This window comes from Perognathus longimembris, chromosome 14 (genome assembly GCF_023159225.1).
Source record: "Perognathus longimembris pacificus isolate PPM17 chromosome 14, ASM2315922v1, whole genome shotgun sequence".
Lineage (NCBI taxonomy): Eukaryota > Metazoa > Chordata > Mammalia > Rodentia > Heteromyidae > Perognathus > Perognathus longimembris.
In genome coordinates, this window is record NC_063174.1 from 43,790,241 (window position 1) to 43,806,500 (window position 16,260).

The following is a 16,260-nucleotide window of genomic DNA, read 5'->3' on the forward strand; positions in this document are numbered from 1 at the left end:
TTTCCCTATAAAGAACTAAAATCAATAGTTAAATGGGGTTTTAATGGAATGAGGAAGAAAGCAGGAATGGCTATGGAAACCATTCAGTGCAATGAAGAAGTGGCAAAATTATATTTGTATTTTATGATTCTAAACACTTTCCCTTACCTCCTTCCAGCTTAACATTTAAAACTGTTTATGCCTTTTACTGCATCTCTCCAGCATGATAAAACAAATACATGATCTCTCAGAAGACTAAATTATCTTTCTTTTCCTTCCTTTACCTGACTTTTTATAAGAAAATGGTAGATTATAATGTTTAAACTGCTAATGTCATCTACTGTGAAAATCCCACTGATATGAAGCGCATAATTTAGTGTAATCCTCTCAACAAACAATAGATGTAAATGTCCATCTCCACTCTCTCCTACATATTACTTTCTTTTTTTATGTTTTTTTTTTGGCCAGTCCTGGGCCTTGGACTCAGGGCCCGAGCACCGTCCCTGGCTTCTTCCCGCTCAAGGCTAGCACTCTGCCACTTGAGCCACAGCGCCGCTTCTGGCCGTTTTCTGTATATGTGGTGCTGGGGAATCAAACCTAGGGCCTCGTGTATCCCAGGCAGGCACTCTTGCCACTAGGCTATATCCCCAGCCCTACATATTACTTTCTCTAAGGATTATTTCTTGACCAATCCTGTGACGCTCAGATTGCTTTTCTGCTTTATATTTTCACAAAATGAAATTACTATTTGCTTGTATAATGGTTTTGCAATGGGGAGTGTTCATTTCTCAAGAAAAGAGAAGTGACTTAAGAATAAGATCTAAGTGCTCTAGTTTTCTCACATAAAGTTAAGTACACACACATAGTCCCAATATTTAAACTTAACCTCTGGAATCATGGAATAAGTTCAAAAGATAATTAATTACTCATTCACAAATTAACTTAGATACACCTTCATCATCTCATTCATTTATTTATTCATTCATCCACTCATGACATTTTGGGTTCTATTTGTACAAGCTATTGTCAATCTCTTGCTCAAAAATTCCACAAACCAAATGCTGGTGGCTCATGCCTATAATCATAGCTACTTGGGAGATTGAGAGAGATTTAAGGATGTCAGTTCAAAGCCAGCCCAGGAAGAAAAGTCCATGAGATGTTTATCTCCAACCAGCAAAAGAGCTGGACAGAGGTGTGGCTCAAGTGGTAGACCACCAACTGTGAGCAAAAATGCTTAACTGGAAAGCAAGGGGTTCTCCTTATCAGAGAGAGCCAATATTACTGTTTATTAAAACAAGATCATTTGTTACTATAAACTGACTAGCTTCAACATTAGGGCTTGTTTGTTTGGAAAGAGATATAATCTGTGAACCAGACAGTATGTTCCGAAGAAAACACCTCAGAGAACCTCATCATTACCAGGCACCATAGCTGACACCTGTAATCCTACCTAATCAGGCGGCTGCAATACAAGAATTATGGCTTGAAAACAACCTAGACAGGGAAGTCTAAGAGTCTCTTATCTTCAATTAAACACAAAAACACTGGAAGAGGAAGTGTGGCTTAAGTGGTAGAGTGCCAGCTTTGAGGAAAAAAAAACTGCTAAGGAACAGAATCCAGGTCCTGAGTTCAAGCCCTGGAATCTCCTCCCAAGAAGCAAACAAACAAAAACCTCATCTTTGCAGATTACAGTACACAATTAGGTGTAGCAAGAAGCTTTAGGCAACTACATTCCTGCGGACACAGCAGCTACGATGCTAAGTGTCCTCTAATACATTGCTTCGCCTGTAAATATTAGCCTTCTAACCCAAGTAATAGGAAGAATGATTGACCATTTCGTTCCTAAGTTAAAAATACGTGTAATGCTTTGATTTATGTCTTTCACCTTGCTTTCAGCTTTCTTTGTGAAATGTTTTCACAAAGTTTAACCCACTATGGAATATTTATTTTAACATGTACCATATTTCTAAGGAAAAACTCCACTGCAAACACTAAGGTTTCTATGAAAGGAGTCCATTTACAGAATCAAGTACTCTAGTAATCACCTTTTGTTCTTCTCGTTCTGTTGCATGGTGACACTTCTCAATTCTCCAATGCCTCAAGAAATCTCGAAGATATCCAAAGAGGGTAAGGACCCCATATCCCACATATGTGAGCACAGCAACCAACATGGGTGTTTCTTCAAAAGCCTCATTAAATGGTCTTTTATACAGGCCTCCATTTTCTGTAACATGATGGATCTGAAAGAGAAGTAATAACGTTTATCCGATCACAGCAAGAAAAAGATTACTGAAAAATCTAAGTCCTCAGAGATTTGTAGAACTATTACTTGAGAACTATGTAAGTTAAAAATCCAGGGAAACACTAAGATCTAAGCTAGGCATACTTGTTTTCTTTTTGGCATGTTTCCAATGGAAATAATTTACAAATTATTCATAAACAGTAAGAAGTAAAGAGGGAGTGAGGAAGACTCATTAAACAATGTGTAATAATAATTTTATCATAATTTGATTTTCAGAAGTAGATTCTAAAATGTGATAATGAAAGGGAATATAATTCCTTTTGCTCTAAAAAAGATTAATAAATAAGTAGCAGCCTAACCTGAAAAAATACTATACAAACTTGCCAATGAAGTTACAAAAAGTTCAAAAGTAAATTCAGTTTTAGAATGTAAAAATACTTGTAAATGCTTTCCTAGCACACATTCTTTTTTTTTTTTTTGGCCAGTCCTGGGGCTTGGACTCAGGGCCTGAGCACTGTCCCTGGCTTCTTTTTGCTCAAGGCTAGCACTCTGCCACTTGAGCCACAGTGCCACTTCTGGCCATTTTCTATATATGTGGTGCTGAGGAGTCGAACCTAGGGCTTTATGTATACGAGGCAAGCACTCTTGCCACTAGGTAATATTCCTAACCCCCTAGCACACATTCTAAGGCACCCAGCCATAGTATTTCAAATAACTCAGGACTAAGCCACTACAGGAACACACAGTTCATATAAATCTTTGTCAGTGGTAACACAAGTTATTATGCACAAAAGTAAAATACTTATGCAAGTATGGGAAAGACAGCTGGGACTGTAGTGCTGCCTATAGGTCCAGCTACTCAGTAGGCTAAGGCAAATGGAACACTTGAACCCAGTATGGAGTCCATACCCAGACTGGGGATGGAGGAAGGAAAGAAGGAAGGAAGGAAATTGTGTAATAAAAGTTAACAACATAATAGAAGCTGTTAAGTTGGATGAAGCAAAATGAAAAACAGTTTAAAATAACTTTCTGGTTATCTCTGAATTGTATCTGAAAATATTTTGCCTTTAGTTCTGTATTTATACTAATGCCAAATTCTCCTTAATGAAGAATTGTTTTAAAGTATTCACCCTTAATTGTACATAGCATTAGAAAGCCGGAAGAGTTACACAACCCCCCCCCACACACACATACACAGTCTCTAACCAATGTGCAGCTAATTTACATCACAGGAATGCAGTGGGTAAAGAGATCCGCCTCTATTTCAAACATACTCAAACCAGCAGGATCAGTATATTTGTGCTATAGGTTGGCCTATCTAGGAAAAAGCCAGTCCAATCATTAGTTGGCCTGTTTTGCAGGACAGGGAATCAAATGAGGGCCTCACACAGCTAGGCAAGCACACTAACATTGAGCTACATCTCTGGCTGATCCGTTTACTTTTAAAAACTGTGATCCTAAGGCCTTATTTAAAATTAAATATATTTCAAAGATCTAAGGTTTAACTATAAAGTTACTTTGGAATGTGACTTAAGTCAAAAGATAAATTACCTTGATCACGTAGGGGCAGAATGAACAAACTGGTATGTTAATTTGTCATAGGTGGACATCTTAAAACTTAAGGAACAAAATTACTTGATCTTTAAGTACTGATGCTATTTTGGTTGATTCAACAATTATAAAAGTACCAACATCTTATACAAGTATAAAATTCCATAAGGGAAAGTACTTAGCCAGTTTTGTTCACTACTATATATCCAACTACCAGGAAAGTATTTACTCTTTTAACAAAGCATGAATACTTAATAACAATGTAAAATGACAACTCATAAAAATATGATGAAATGAATGTCTGTTGAATTAATGAAAATGTAGATTATGCTCTTTCAAAAGGAGTACCCTAGGAAAGAAGACATTAAGTTACAATAATTTTGCAAGTTAATATTATGGTATTTCTAAAACTCAGACCTGATGGCTTTCAACGGGGTCTGGTTGAGCTGTCAATGGGGTCAGGTTCACTATAAACAAAACACAGGCTTACTGACTCTTACAGTGGACTTCAAATTCTGGTTCACTCAGGGGGCTCAAATAAGCCCTTCAGCCATTTGTTTAACCTGAGTGATACTGCCAACACTATAATCAAGAAAATACTAGTATCTCATCCCCGACAAGTTGGAGAAACACACGGATTCGTGAGAAACACAATGTGATGTTATATTAGCATTGCACAAGACCAAAATTTAGATACACCAATGAATACTAAGGTACATTTGCCTAGACAGTAATATTACTGTTCAAGAAAATACAGGCAGGCATCAGTGGCACAGGCCTGTCAACCCTAGCTACTCAGGAAGCTCAGATCCAGAGGATCAAGGTTTGAAGCTAGCCCAGGAAGAAAAGCCTTCAAGAGTCCATCTTTAAAAAATAAAGAGCAGGGGCTGGGGATATGGCCTAGTGGCAAGAGTGCTCGCCTCGTATACATGAGGCCCTGGGTTCAATTCCCCAGCACCACATATACAGAAAATGGCCAGAAGTGTCGCTGTGGCTCAAGTGGCAGAGTGCTAGCCTTGAGCAAAAAGAAGCCAGGGACAGTGCTCAGGCCCTGAGTCCAAGCCCAGGACTGGCAAAAAAAAAAAAAAAAAAAAAGAACAAAACACTGAGCTATCCAGGAGGCTGAGATCTGAAGATCAAGGTTTGAAGCCAGCCCAGAGAGAGAGAGAGCGCCAGAAGTGGAACTATGGCTCAGGTTGAATGAGTACTAGCCTTGATCAAAAAGCTCAGGGAGGCTGGAAATGTGACTTAGTGGTAGAATGCTTGCCTAGCATGCATAAAGATGAAGCCCTGGATTCTATTTCTCAGCACCACATAAACAGAAAAAGCCAAAGTGCCACTGTGTCTCAAGTGGTAGAGGGCTTGCATTGAGCAAAAGGAGGCCAGGGACGGTGCTCAGGCCCTGAGTTCAAGTCCCAGGACTGGCAAAAAAAAAGAAAAAAGAAAGCTAAGGGACTGCCTAGGCCCTGGAGTTCAAGCCCCAAGACCAGCACCTAAAACAAACCAACACTGACCTAAAAGCATGGCTTGGATGTGAACAAGCAAGCCAAGCAAGCATGAAACCCCATTAAAAGGGAATGGGGGGTGAGAATACAAAAGAAATAGGAAAAAAAAGTCAAACACTGTAACCACACTACCATAAGCACTATAGGACATGGCGAAGGAAAAAGAAAATCAAATTAACAGGCTACTTCATCCATATGTCTGCAGTCTGTCAACCATGTTCATTAAGCAATATTAAATATTAAGCAATATTAAAGCAAAACTGGAAAGGCATTATCAAATATAACCTATGCGAATAATATATCTTTTTATCTATCTATCTATGTCTGTCTGTCTGTCTGTCTGTCTATCTGACCTCAACTCCCCTAGGAGGATAAACAAGAAATCACTTGGTAAGAGTAGAGAAGAAGAGAAACTTGCTTCTAAACCAGTTTGACTTTTTTCTTTAACAGTGAGTATACCTGTTATTGAGTTTTCACTTGTCATTTTATTTTTAAAACACTGAAACCACTTTGCCACTAATTTTCTTCACTTTTTGGAGTAAAACAAATTTAAAACCATAGCATATGCAAATCATAACCTCAGGTCATCTCCCATCAGCCTAAAGAATCCTCATCTGCTTGTTAGTTCTCAATAGAGTTTATATGCTGACACATGAAGCTATGTTGTAATCCCAAGATGCTTACAGCAGCTCCAAATCTGTATTCCTGTCTACCTACTATATAATTCTTTTAGATTACATGGGAAACTCAAGCACAAGAAGCCTAAAGTTGAGTTATTTATCTCACTCCTCCCCCTCCATTATAAACTGATCCCTGCCTTCTATTACCTATTTTGGTCGACAGCATCACCATCCAGTCTACCCAGTCTCCCAAGTTTGGAGTCATTTTTAACTCCACCTTATTTCTGGCTTCCATGAAGACTACTAATAAATTTCTGTGCCTTACAAGATATTCTTGCTGGGTACCATGGAATTTTAAGAAGGCAAAAAATGTTGTATATCCTGATGATATGTACATTCAAGTTAAAATTCACAGTTATATGTTCCTACGATAGCCTAGCATATCTTACATAATAACCTGGCATCGGAGACAAGTACATTTTACTCCTCAATTTTTTTTTTAAATTATTTTTTGCCAATCCTGAGGCTTGGACTCAGGGCCTGAGCACTGTCCCTGGCTTCTTCTTGCTCAAGGCTAGCACTCTGCCACTTGAGCCACAGCGCCACCTCTGGCCGTTTTGTATGTATATGGTGCTGGGGAATTAAACCCAGGGCTTCATGTATAGAAGACAAGCACTCTTGCCACTAGGCTGAATTCCCAGCCGCTACTCCTCAATTAAAAAAAAAATTCCCAGTGCCTCTCCCACTGAAGAATTAACTATTGCAACATCCTTCTTTACATTTGGTCTCCCTGACACCAGGATTCTTCCTACACCCAAAGAAAACTAACCAAGTCACTCCCCTGTTCAAAAAGCTCCACCATCTCCGTAAGAAAATGTCTCCAAGCCAGGTGCAAGTGGCTGACACCTATAATTCCATCCAGAAGGCTGAGACCTGAGATTTGAAGTCTGAAGCCAAGCCCAGGCAGACAAATCCAAGAGACTCTCAGCTCCAACTTTGAGCAAAATGATGGAAAGTGTGTGTGACTCATGTGGTAGAGCCCCAGTTATGAGCAAAAAAGCTAAAAGAGAATGGAGGGTGGCTGGGGATATGGCCTAGTGGCAAGAGTGCCTGCCTCAGATACACGAGGCCCTAGGTTCGATTCCCCAGCACCACATATACAGAAAACGGCCAGAAGCGGCGCTGTGGCTCAAGTGGCAGAGTGCTAGCCTTGAGCGGGAAGAAGCCAGGGACAGTGCTCAGGCCCTGAGTCCAAGGCCCAGGACTGGCAAAAAAAAAAAAAAAAAAAAGAGAATGGAGGAACAAAGGTGAACAAATGCAGCAGTGGTAGTTACTAGACACTGTGTTGAAAATGAACTATACAACTTGTGGGTACGGACAGGAGGAAGAAACCAGAAGAGAGCAAGGGAAGGGGTGACATTATCCAAAAAGAAATATACTCATTACCTGACTTACCTAATTGTAACCTTCTGTACATCATCTCTACAGTAACAATTTTTAAAATTTTTAGAGAAAAAGAGCCAAAAGAAAGGGAGAAGGGGAGGGAGAAAGAGGGAAAGGGAAATGGAGAGGGAAACATGCACACATGTCTCAGAGGTCAAGCCCCAGTACTGCACATTAAAAAAACAAAAAACAAGTTTCCTACAAGAGGTTTTTCACTGTTGTTATTTTTAATGTACTATGTGAAATTATTTCTTTTTTCTTTCCTATGGTTTATCCCCTGTTGTCACTATTTGACTTTGGTACAGTGGGTATTGTATAAACCTCTATCTGAATTAGGAAAGGGAAGGGAAACATCAAAATAGTGAGACAAAGGACAAAGGGTGAACCAATGTAACTATGTTGGAAATTAACTGTACAACTTGTGGGGGGGGGTAGGAGAAAAATGAAGGAGAGGTAAAAGTTTGACAAGACATGTACTCACTACCTCACATAAGTAAATGTAACCCCTCTGTGCATAACCTTGACAATAAAAGTAAATTGGGGGGGGGGGAGGAAGTTAAGAGAATAAAAACTTGGTCTACACCATCATGGTACCAAAGTCATTCTGCAGTTTTTCATGTTGCCTTTATGTCTTTCTTTTCTACCTCCTGGACCTTTGTTCCAGTTATATCAAATTTCTTGTCACCATCTCTTTCCCTAGGAGGAACAAAACTTTTGAACAGTGGTAAGTTCATAAATAAAACCCGATATTGAAAATCAGAGACAGAAGTATAAGTATGTTATTGAGAAAGGCAGAAGTAAACACCAAACAACTCTACTAATGTTAGAAACTGAAACTCATTACCAAAAAAGCTGAAAAAAGGAGGTAGAATACAGCAGAAGGCTGTTGTAGAATACATGATATGCCATAAGGAACTATAAAATGCTTAATACCATGTAAATTTGAGACGTAAAAGACACAATTACCAGGTACTGGTAGCTCACATCTGAAATCCTACTTAGGAGACTGAGATTTGGGGACAGTGGTTCAGAGATAGCTCAGGCAAGAAAGTCCTTGATACTCTTATCTCCAATTAATTACCAGAAAACTGGAGTTGGAGATATGGCTAGTGGTAGAGTGCTAGCCTTGAGCAAAAGACCTCAAGAGACTGCACCAAGGCCCTGAATTCAAGCCCCATGACAAAATAAAGAAAAAAGAAAATCCTGGGAGAGCTTTGACATTGGGAACTGACCTAATAAAGAAGTCCAAGAGTGGGGGATGGGAATACGACCTAGTGGCAAGAGTGCTTGCCTCGTATACATGAAGCCCTAGGTTCAATTCCTCAGCACAATATATATAGAAAAGGCCAAAAGTGGTGCTGTGGCTCAAGTTGACAGTGCTAGCCTTGAACAAAAAGAAGCCAGGGACAGTGTGCTCACGCCCTGAGTCTCAAGCCCCAGGACTGGCAAAAAAAAAAAAAAAAAAAAAGTTCAAGAGTTTATAATTGTCAGAAAAATTAATTTGTGTCTTCTGTTATGATCTCTTGTTGTTGTTATTGTCTTTTCTTGGTATGAGTCATGGGGCTTGAACTTAGATCCTAGGTATAGTTCCTGATCTTTCTTTGGTTTTTGGACAGTCCTGAGGCTTTTCCTTAGGGTCTGGGGCACTGTCCCCAAGTTTCGTTTGCTCAAGGCTAGCACTTTACCACTTGAGTCACAGTACCTTCTTGCTTTTTCTGTTTTGTTTATGTAGTACTGAGGAATTGAACCCAGGGCTTCATACATGCTAGGCAAGCACTCTACTACTAAGCCACATTCCTAGCCCTCCTGATCTCTTTTTGCTCAAAGCTGGCACTCTACTACTTTGAGCCACAGCTCTACTTCCAGTTTTCTGTTGTTTAATTGGAGACAAGAGTCTGGTGGAATTTCCTGCCTGGGCTGGCTTCGAACCTCAGTCCTCAGATCTCAGCCTCCTCAGTAGCTAGGATTATAGGCCTGAGCCACCAGTGCACTGCTGAGTATTCTTATTTTAACAATAAAACTCTCTCTCTTTCTTATTTTAACAGTAAAACACTCTCTCTCACTCTCTCTCTCTCTCTCTCTCTCTCTCTCTCTCTCTCTCTCTCTCTCTCTCTCTCTCTCTCTCTCAGTGCCTCACACCTGTAATCCTAGCTATTCAGGAAGTGGAGATCTGAAGATAACAGTTCAAAGCCAGCTTGGGCAGAAAGTCTGTCAGATTCTTATCTCTAATAAACTACTCCAAAAAAGCTGGAAGTAGAGCTGTGGCTTGAGTGGTAGGCTCTAGACTTGAACCAAAGAAGTTCAGGGACAGCACCCAGACCCTGAGTCAGTTCAAGCTCCAGGATGGACACAAAAAGCACGTGGGGGGCGGGGGGAAGGTCCTGGATTAGATGCTACATTCTGCCATTCTGCCTCTTTCATCTCAGAAACAAACAAGCAAGACTTAATAACACTGCAAAATGATTTCAAAGGAATGATTCTTTGCAAACAGTAATGACAATATAGTTATTACAGAAAAAGAAGGGCTCTGATATAAACATCAAATCACATAATCATGACTTCCTTAAACAAATGGCTATATTCCAGCTGAATGCTAAGATGACAGAACACGCCCACCTGCTTTGGAATATTGTTTAAAAAAAAAACCACAACAACTTAATATCGAATATGAACCACCTATAATTCTTCAGCAAAGAACAGGGCCATGCCTTTGCATTAAATGAGTCTTCATTTCCAAGTGGTATATTCTGTTGCTTCTTAAAATATGTTCTGCTGAGACTGTCTTTTCTTGGAATTATACTGAAATGCACCAGCCTTTTCCTACTGCATACCACACATACTACAGAGAATAGTTCGGCATTTTGTGCATTTCACACAAGCTATGCCATGCCAGAAGTGTCCTCATTTGTCAGCAGAAAAATTCTGAAAAGTAGGGAATTCACATTTTTTTTCTTGCAAATAGGATAAAATGTCTAATAACTGCCAATGTGTATGTACCTCATGTGGACTAGACTGAAAAGTGCTTCCAAAGCTTGCTGTCTGGCATAACTATTTTCCTATTGAGAATTCTATCTTTCTTAGATTTTAAAATTCCTTTAAGAAAGCAAAAGGCAGTTTTAAAGACAAACTGAGTGGAGGGGAATCATCTTATTAGGTGATAAGACTATGACTGGGCATTGGTGGCTCACACCTGTGATCTGAGAATCAAAATTCAAAGCCAGCCTGGGCAGGAAAGTCTGAGACTCTTATCTCCAATGAGTGAATCCACCAAAATGCCAAAAGTAGAGCTGTGGCTCAAGTGGAAGAGCACAAAGCCTTGAGCATAAAAGCTCAGGGACAGTACTCAGGCCCTGATTTCAAACCACAGGCACACGAAAACTAGAGAACTATAGCAATTTGGGCATTTGCTTTCCACTAAATAACAGAGAAATAGAACAGATAAAAAAATCTTTTTAGCCAGGCGCGGTGGTGCATGTCTGTAATCCCAGCCACTCGGAAGGCTGAGCCCCGAGGATTGCTTGAGTCCAGGAGTTCTGGGCTGCAGTGTGCTAGGCCAATCGGGGGTGTGCACTAAGTTCAGCATCAATATGGTGACCTCCCAAAAGTGGAGGGAACACCAGGTTGCCTAAGGAGGGGTGAACCAGCCCAGGTCGGAAACGGAGCAGGTCAAAAATCTTTTTAAGGGTGCATTTTATTTCATTTTATTGCCAATCTTGAGGCTTGAATTCACGGGACTGGGTGCTGTCCCTGATCTTCTTTCTGCCCAAGGCTAGCTATTCTACCACTTAAGCCACAGCACCACTTCTGGCTTTCTCTGAGTAGTTTATTGGAGATTAAACTACTTTCCTGCCTGGGCTGGCTTCAAACCACAATCCTCAGATCTCAGCCTTCTGAGTAGCTAAGATTATAGGCATGAGCCACCAGTGCCCAGTTTTAAATTTTAAATAAGAATTTGATAGATAATTGTGATAGCATTGCTACTATTCAGGGAATGGGTTGATTTTATTAATTGGTGTTGAAAAATGTGGTTTTCGGGGCTGGGGATATGGCCTAGTGGCAAGAGTGCTTGCCTTGTATACATGAGGCCCTGGGTTCGATTCCTCAGCACCACATATACAGAAAATGGCCAGAAGGGGCGCTGTGGCACAAGTGGCAGAGTGCTAGCCTTGAGCAAAAAGAAGCCAGGGGCAGTGCTCAGGCCCTGAGTTCACGGCCTAGGACTGGCCAAAAAAAAGAAAAAAGAAAAAAGAAAAGAAAAATGTGGTTGTCTTTCTTTGGAAAGTTTTAGCAAGAATTGCTTTAGTATACAGAGTTAAAGAAGAGAGAGAAAAAGAGAAACACTTCCTGCTCCCTATGTAGAAAACTGGAATTAAAGGCTCTCAAAGTGGTTTTCTATGTGAAAAACAAAGTAGATCCCAGCTAACATCATTTTGTAAAAAAATTAATTCTAGGGCTGGGGATATGGCCTAGTGGCAAGAGTGCATGCCTCGTATACACGAGGCCCTGGGTTCAATTCCCCAGCACCACATATACAGAAAATGGCCAGAAGTGTCGCTGTGGCTCAAGTGGCAGAGTGCTAGCCTTGAGCAAAAAGAAGCCAGGGACAGTGCTCAGGCCCTGAGTCCAAGCCCCAGGACTGGCCAAAATAAATAAATAAATAAATAAATAAATAAATAAATAAATAAATAAATAATAATTCTAGGCTGTTAAATATCCAAATGTTAAGAGAAATAAAACAAAAAAGAACTGGCATATTGAAGAAAAAATTTTGACCTTACAGTACAGAATGATTTTCCTAAAACCACGAAAGCATAAACTACAAAATAAAGGTCAACAAATTTGATTTTATAAAATTTCTCAACACAACAGAACTGAAAAGAATCTAAGACTTATTAGGAAGAAGAATCCAAGACTTAGGAAACTGGAAACTACAACACATTGTTGGAACAAATTAGGAAAATCTAAATAATTGGAAAGACTCCCTATATTCAAACTTGGAAACCTTAATATAGAAAACTGTGAATTGTCCTACAAATTCAATTCAGAATACCAGCTGCTTTTTAATTTTCTAAGACATTGCCAAATTAATGCTAAAATTCATATAGAAATGTCAAAGACCAGGAATAGACAGAATCTCATATAATCAAGGTGGAGCACAAGGATCTTACTACAAAGTCACAATCAAGGCAGTGTGGTATTGGCATAAGAATACACAGATAGATTGTAGAGTCTAGAAATAAACTTTTACAATATTTATTTATTGGTGCTGGTACTGGAGCTTAAACCAAAGGCCTTACACTCTCTTGGGTTTTTGCTGTTTATTCAGAGATAAGAGTCACTAAGATTTATCTGCCTGGACAAACCAAGATCCTCAGATCTCAGCCTCTGGCATAGCTGAGATTATAGGCATAAGCCTGGCTTACGTCTGGCTACTACTGATTTTTCACAGAAGTACTATAATAAAGGGAGAAAGAATAGTTGTTTCAAAAAGTGGTAAGGAGCTAGGAACTGGTGACTCACATCTATAATCCTAGCTACTCAGGAAGCTGAGATCTGAGGAATTATGGTTTGAAGCCAGTCAGGGAAGAAAAGTCTAAGGAACTCCATACCCAATTAAGCAGCAGAATGCTGGACTGGAGGCATGGCTCAATTGACAGAACACTGGAGTGAGCAAGCCAGCCAAGCAAAAGTGTAAGGTTCTGAATTCAAACCCTGATGATACCAGCAAAAAAAAAAAAAAGAGTGCAGGGATATCTAGATAGCCACATAAAAATTGATTTGGACCTGCTATTTCAAAAAGGTAACCCAAAATGGACTCTGTGTAAAAACACAGGTTTGATTCCCAAGCTCTACAAAACAAACAGAAAACTTCAAAATGGATCTTTAAGCTAGATGCCAGTGGCTCATGCCTACAATCCTAGCTACTGGGGAGACTAAGCTCTGAGGATCATAGCTTGACATTAGCCCAGACAGGAAAGTCCACGAGATGCTTATCTCCAATTAACCACCAAAAAGCTGGAAGTAAAGCTATGGCTCAAATGGGGGAGTGTCAGCCTCGAGTGAAAAAACTGAGGGACAGCACCCAGGCCATCAGTTCAAACCCCAGTAATAACACACACACACACACACACACACACACACACACACACACACGAGCCAGGTGCTGGTGGCCTACAGCTCACACTTGTTTTCCCAACTACTCAGGCTGAGATCTGAGAATCAGGGTTGAAAGCCAGCCTGGGCAGAAAACTCCATGAGATTCTTCTCCCCAATTAACTAACAAAAACCCAGAAGCTGTACTGTAGCTTAAAATGGTAGAGTGCTAGCCTTGAGCAAAAGACTTAGGGACAATACCCAGGCCCCAAGTTCAAATCCCACAACTGACCAAAAAAAAAAAAGAAGAAGAAGAGAAAGAAACAAAGAAAGAAAAGGTTATGGTTTTTGGTTTTTTTTTTGGCCAGTCCTGGACCTTGGACTCAGGACCTGAGCACTTTCCCTGCCTTCTTTTTGCTCAAGGCTAGCACTCTGCCACTTGAGCCACAGCGCCACTTCTGGCCATTTTCTATATATGTGGTGCTTGGGAATGGAACCCAGGGCTTCACATATATGAGACAAGCACTCTTGCCACTAGGCCATATTCCCAGCCCTATGTTTTCTTTAAAAGAAAACGCATTTGTAAGGCCAGGCAAGCTGGTACACAAGAGGTAGAGACTGGGGGAATCACAATTTGGGTTTAGGCTGGTCAAAAAGTTACTGAGATTCACCAGGCACCAGTGTGGCTCATGCCTGTAATCCTAGCTACTTGGGAGGCTGAGCTCTGAGGAGCCAAACTGAAAAGTCCCCATGTGACACATCTCCAATTAACCACTCAAAAACCAGAAGTGGGGGGCTGGGGATATAGCCTAGTGGCAAGAGTGCCTGCCTCGGATACATGAGGCCCTAGGTTCGATTCCCCAGCACCACATATACAGAAAACGGCCAGAAGCGGCGCTGTGGCTCAAGTGGCAGAGTGCTAGCCTTGAGCAGGAAGAAGCCAGGGACAGTGCTCAGGCCCTGAGTCCAAGGCCCAGGACTGGCCAAAAAAAAAACAGAAGTGGTGCTTTGGCTCAAGTGGTACTAGACTTAGGCATAAAGAGGCTAAGGGATAGGCCCTAAGTTCAAGCCCCACAACTGATATACATATACAAAAAATTTTTTAAGTTACTGAGATTCTATGTAAAGAATTCGTTACCTGCCAGTGGCTGTCCTCTTTAATCTGAACTATTTAAGAGGCTACGAATGGGAGGACCTACATTTGAGATCAGCCAAGGCAGAAAAGTTCATGTGAGCCATTCCTCAACCCAGAGCTAGAACAGTGGAACCAGCATGTATAAGTCATGTGTGAGGCTGAGATCAGGAAGATTCCAGTTACAAACTCGGTTGGGGAGAAAAATCTAATCTCAATGGGGAGTAGATGGATGAACACCTGTTACCCCAGAAACAAAAGAAAGCCATAGGATCAACACCAGGCAGGAAATGAGACAGTTCCTAAAAGTTAACAGCAACAAATGGGGCTAGAGGTATGGCTTAGCAGTAGAGCACCTCCCTATAGCCAGTGCAGTGGCCTGAGTTCAAACGCCAGCACTGCCAACACCAAAGCCAAACCTGGGGGGAAAAAAAAGAAAGAAAAAAAACTAAAGCACAAAGTGGCTTGGGGAATGGCTCAAGTGGTAGAGTGCCTATTTATCAGGTGTTGAATTCAAACTCCAGTACTGCCAAAAGAAAGAGAAAATGAAAAATGTGTAAATATTATGACTTCTGAACAGAAAAAATAAAGTGAAAGGAGACCTGGCATAGTGATGCATACCTATAATTCCAGCAAGAAGGTGGTGAATTTGAAGTCAGTCTGGTCTACATGGCAAGGTATGTTTAAAAATAACACAAAGAAAAAAATAAATAAAAATAACACAAAGAATCTTAAAACAAAAAATACTAATGGAATTATAAAATGATATAGCCACTCTAAAAAACAGTTCCTAAAATGTTCCTAGGTTATTAGCAATTCTACTCAAAAAATAAATGATATGTATCAGGAGTATAATATATCATTTGCAGGAAAATGAATGAACCTGGAAAACAATCATATTAAATAAAGTGAGGCTGAGGAAAAAAAGGATACATGTATTTTCTCACATGTAGAAGTTAGAACTAAAACATAAACGCTATGAAAACACATTAAGGACCACATGCATATATATATATATATATACAATCAAACTGACTAAAAAGTGTGGTACCCAGAGGTAGCAACAGACAACTTAATAAAATGAATGTTAGGAAGCTGAAACTATATTGTCTGAAGCAAATGGGGGTTGCTTGCTTATTTATGTATTTATACTCAATCTACATATGTGAAAATAGAACTAGGGGAAAATAGAACTGGGGAGATTGGTGGAAATGAGGAGAGAAGGAGAATGATTCAGGGATGTCACTGACCAAGATGCACTGTACACATAAATGGACATGCTAAAGTGAAATCCCTTTTACAACTGTTTGAATAAAAAATCAAACATGGGGGCTGGGAATATGGCCTTGTGTTAAGAGTGCTTGCCTCCTATACATGAGGCCCTGGGTTCGATTCCTCAGCACCACATATACAGAAAATGGCCAGAAGTGGCGCTGTGGCTCAAGTGGCAGAGTGCTAGCCTTGAGCAAAAAAGAAGCCAGGGACAGTGCTCAGGCCCTGAGTTCATGGCCTAGGACTGGCCAAAAATAAATAAATAAGTAAAACATGTTCTCACAAAACATGAATGCTCCTATCAGCAATACTCCTAATAGCTAGAAAGTAAAAAACAAATATTTATCAATGATTAATGAAACATGGTATATCCACACAAAGAAATAATAGAAGGAATGAGTTATTAATATGTACAAGACATTA

The 16,260-nt window shown here is 40.2% G+C and overlaps 1 protein-coding gene across 1 annotated transcript in view; it reads right to left on the reverse strand.

Annotated features, from left to right (window-relative positions):
- Positions 1–16,260, reverse strand: part of Sptlc2 (serine palmitoyltransferase long chain base subunit 2) — a 107,140-nt gene that overhangs the window by 78,543 nt on the left and 12,337 nt on the right. The window contains exon 2 of the mRNA XM_048362975.1: positions 2,025–2,219. Within this exon, the coding sequence (XP_048218932.1) occupies positions 2,025–2,219 (195 nt within the window). The remainder of the gene's footprint in view (positions 1–2,024; positions 2,220–16,260) is intronic.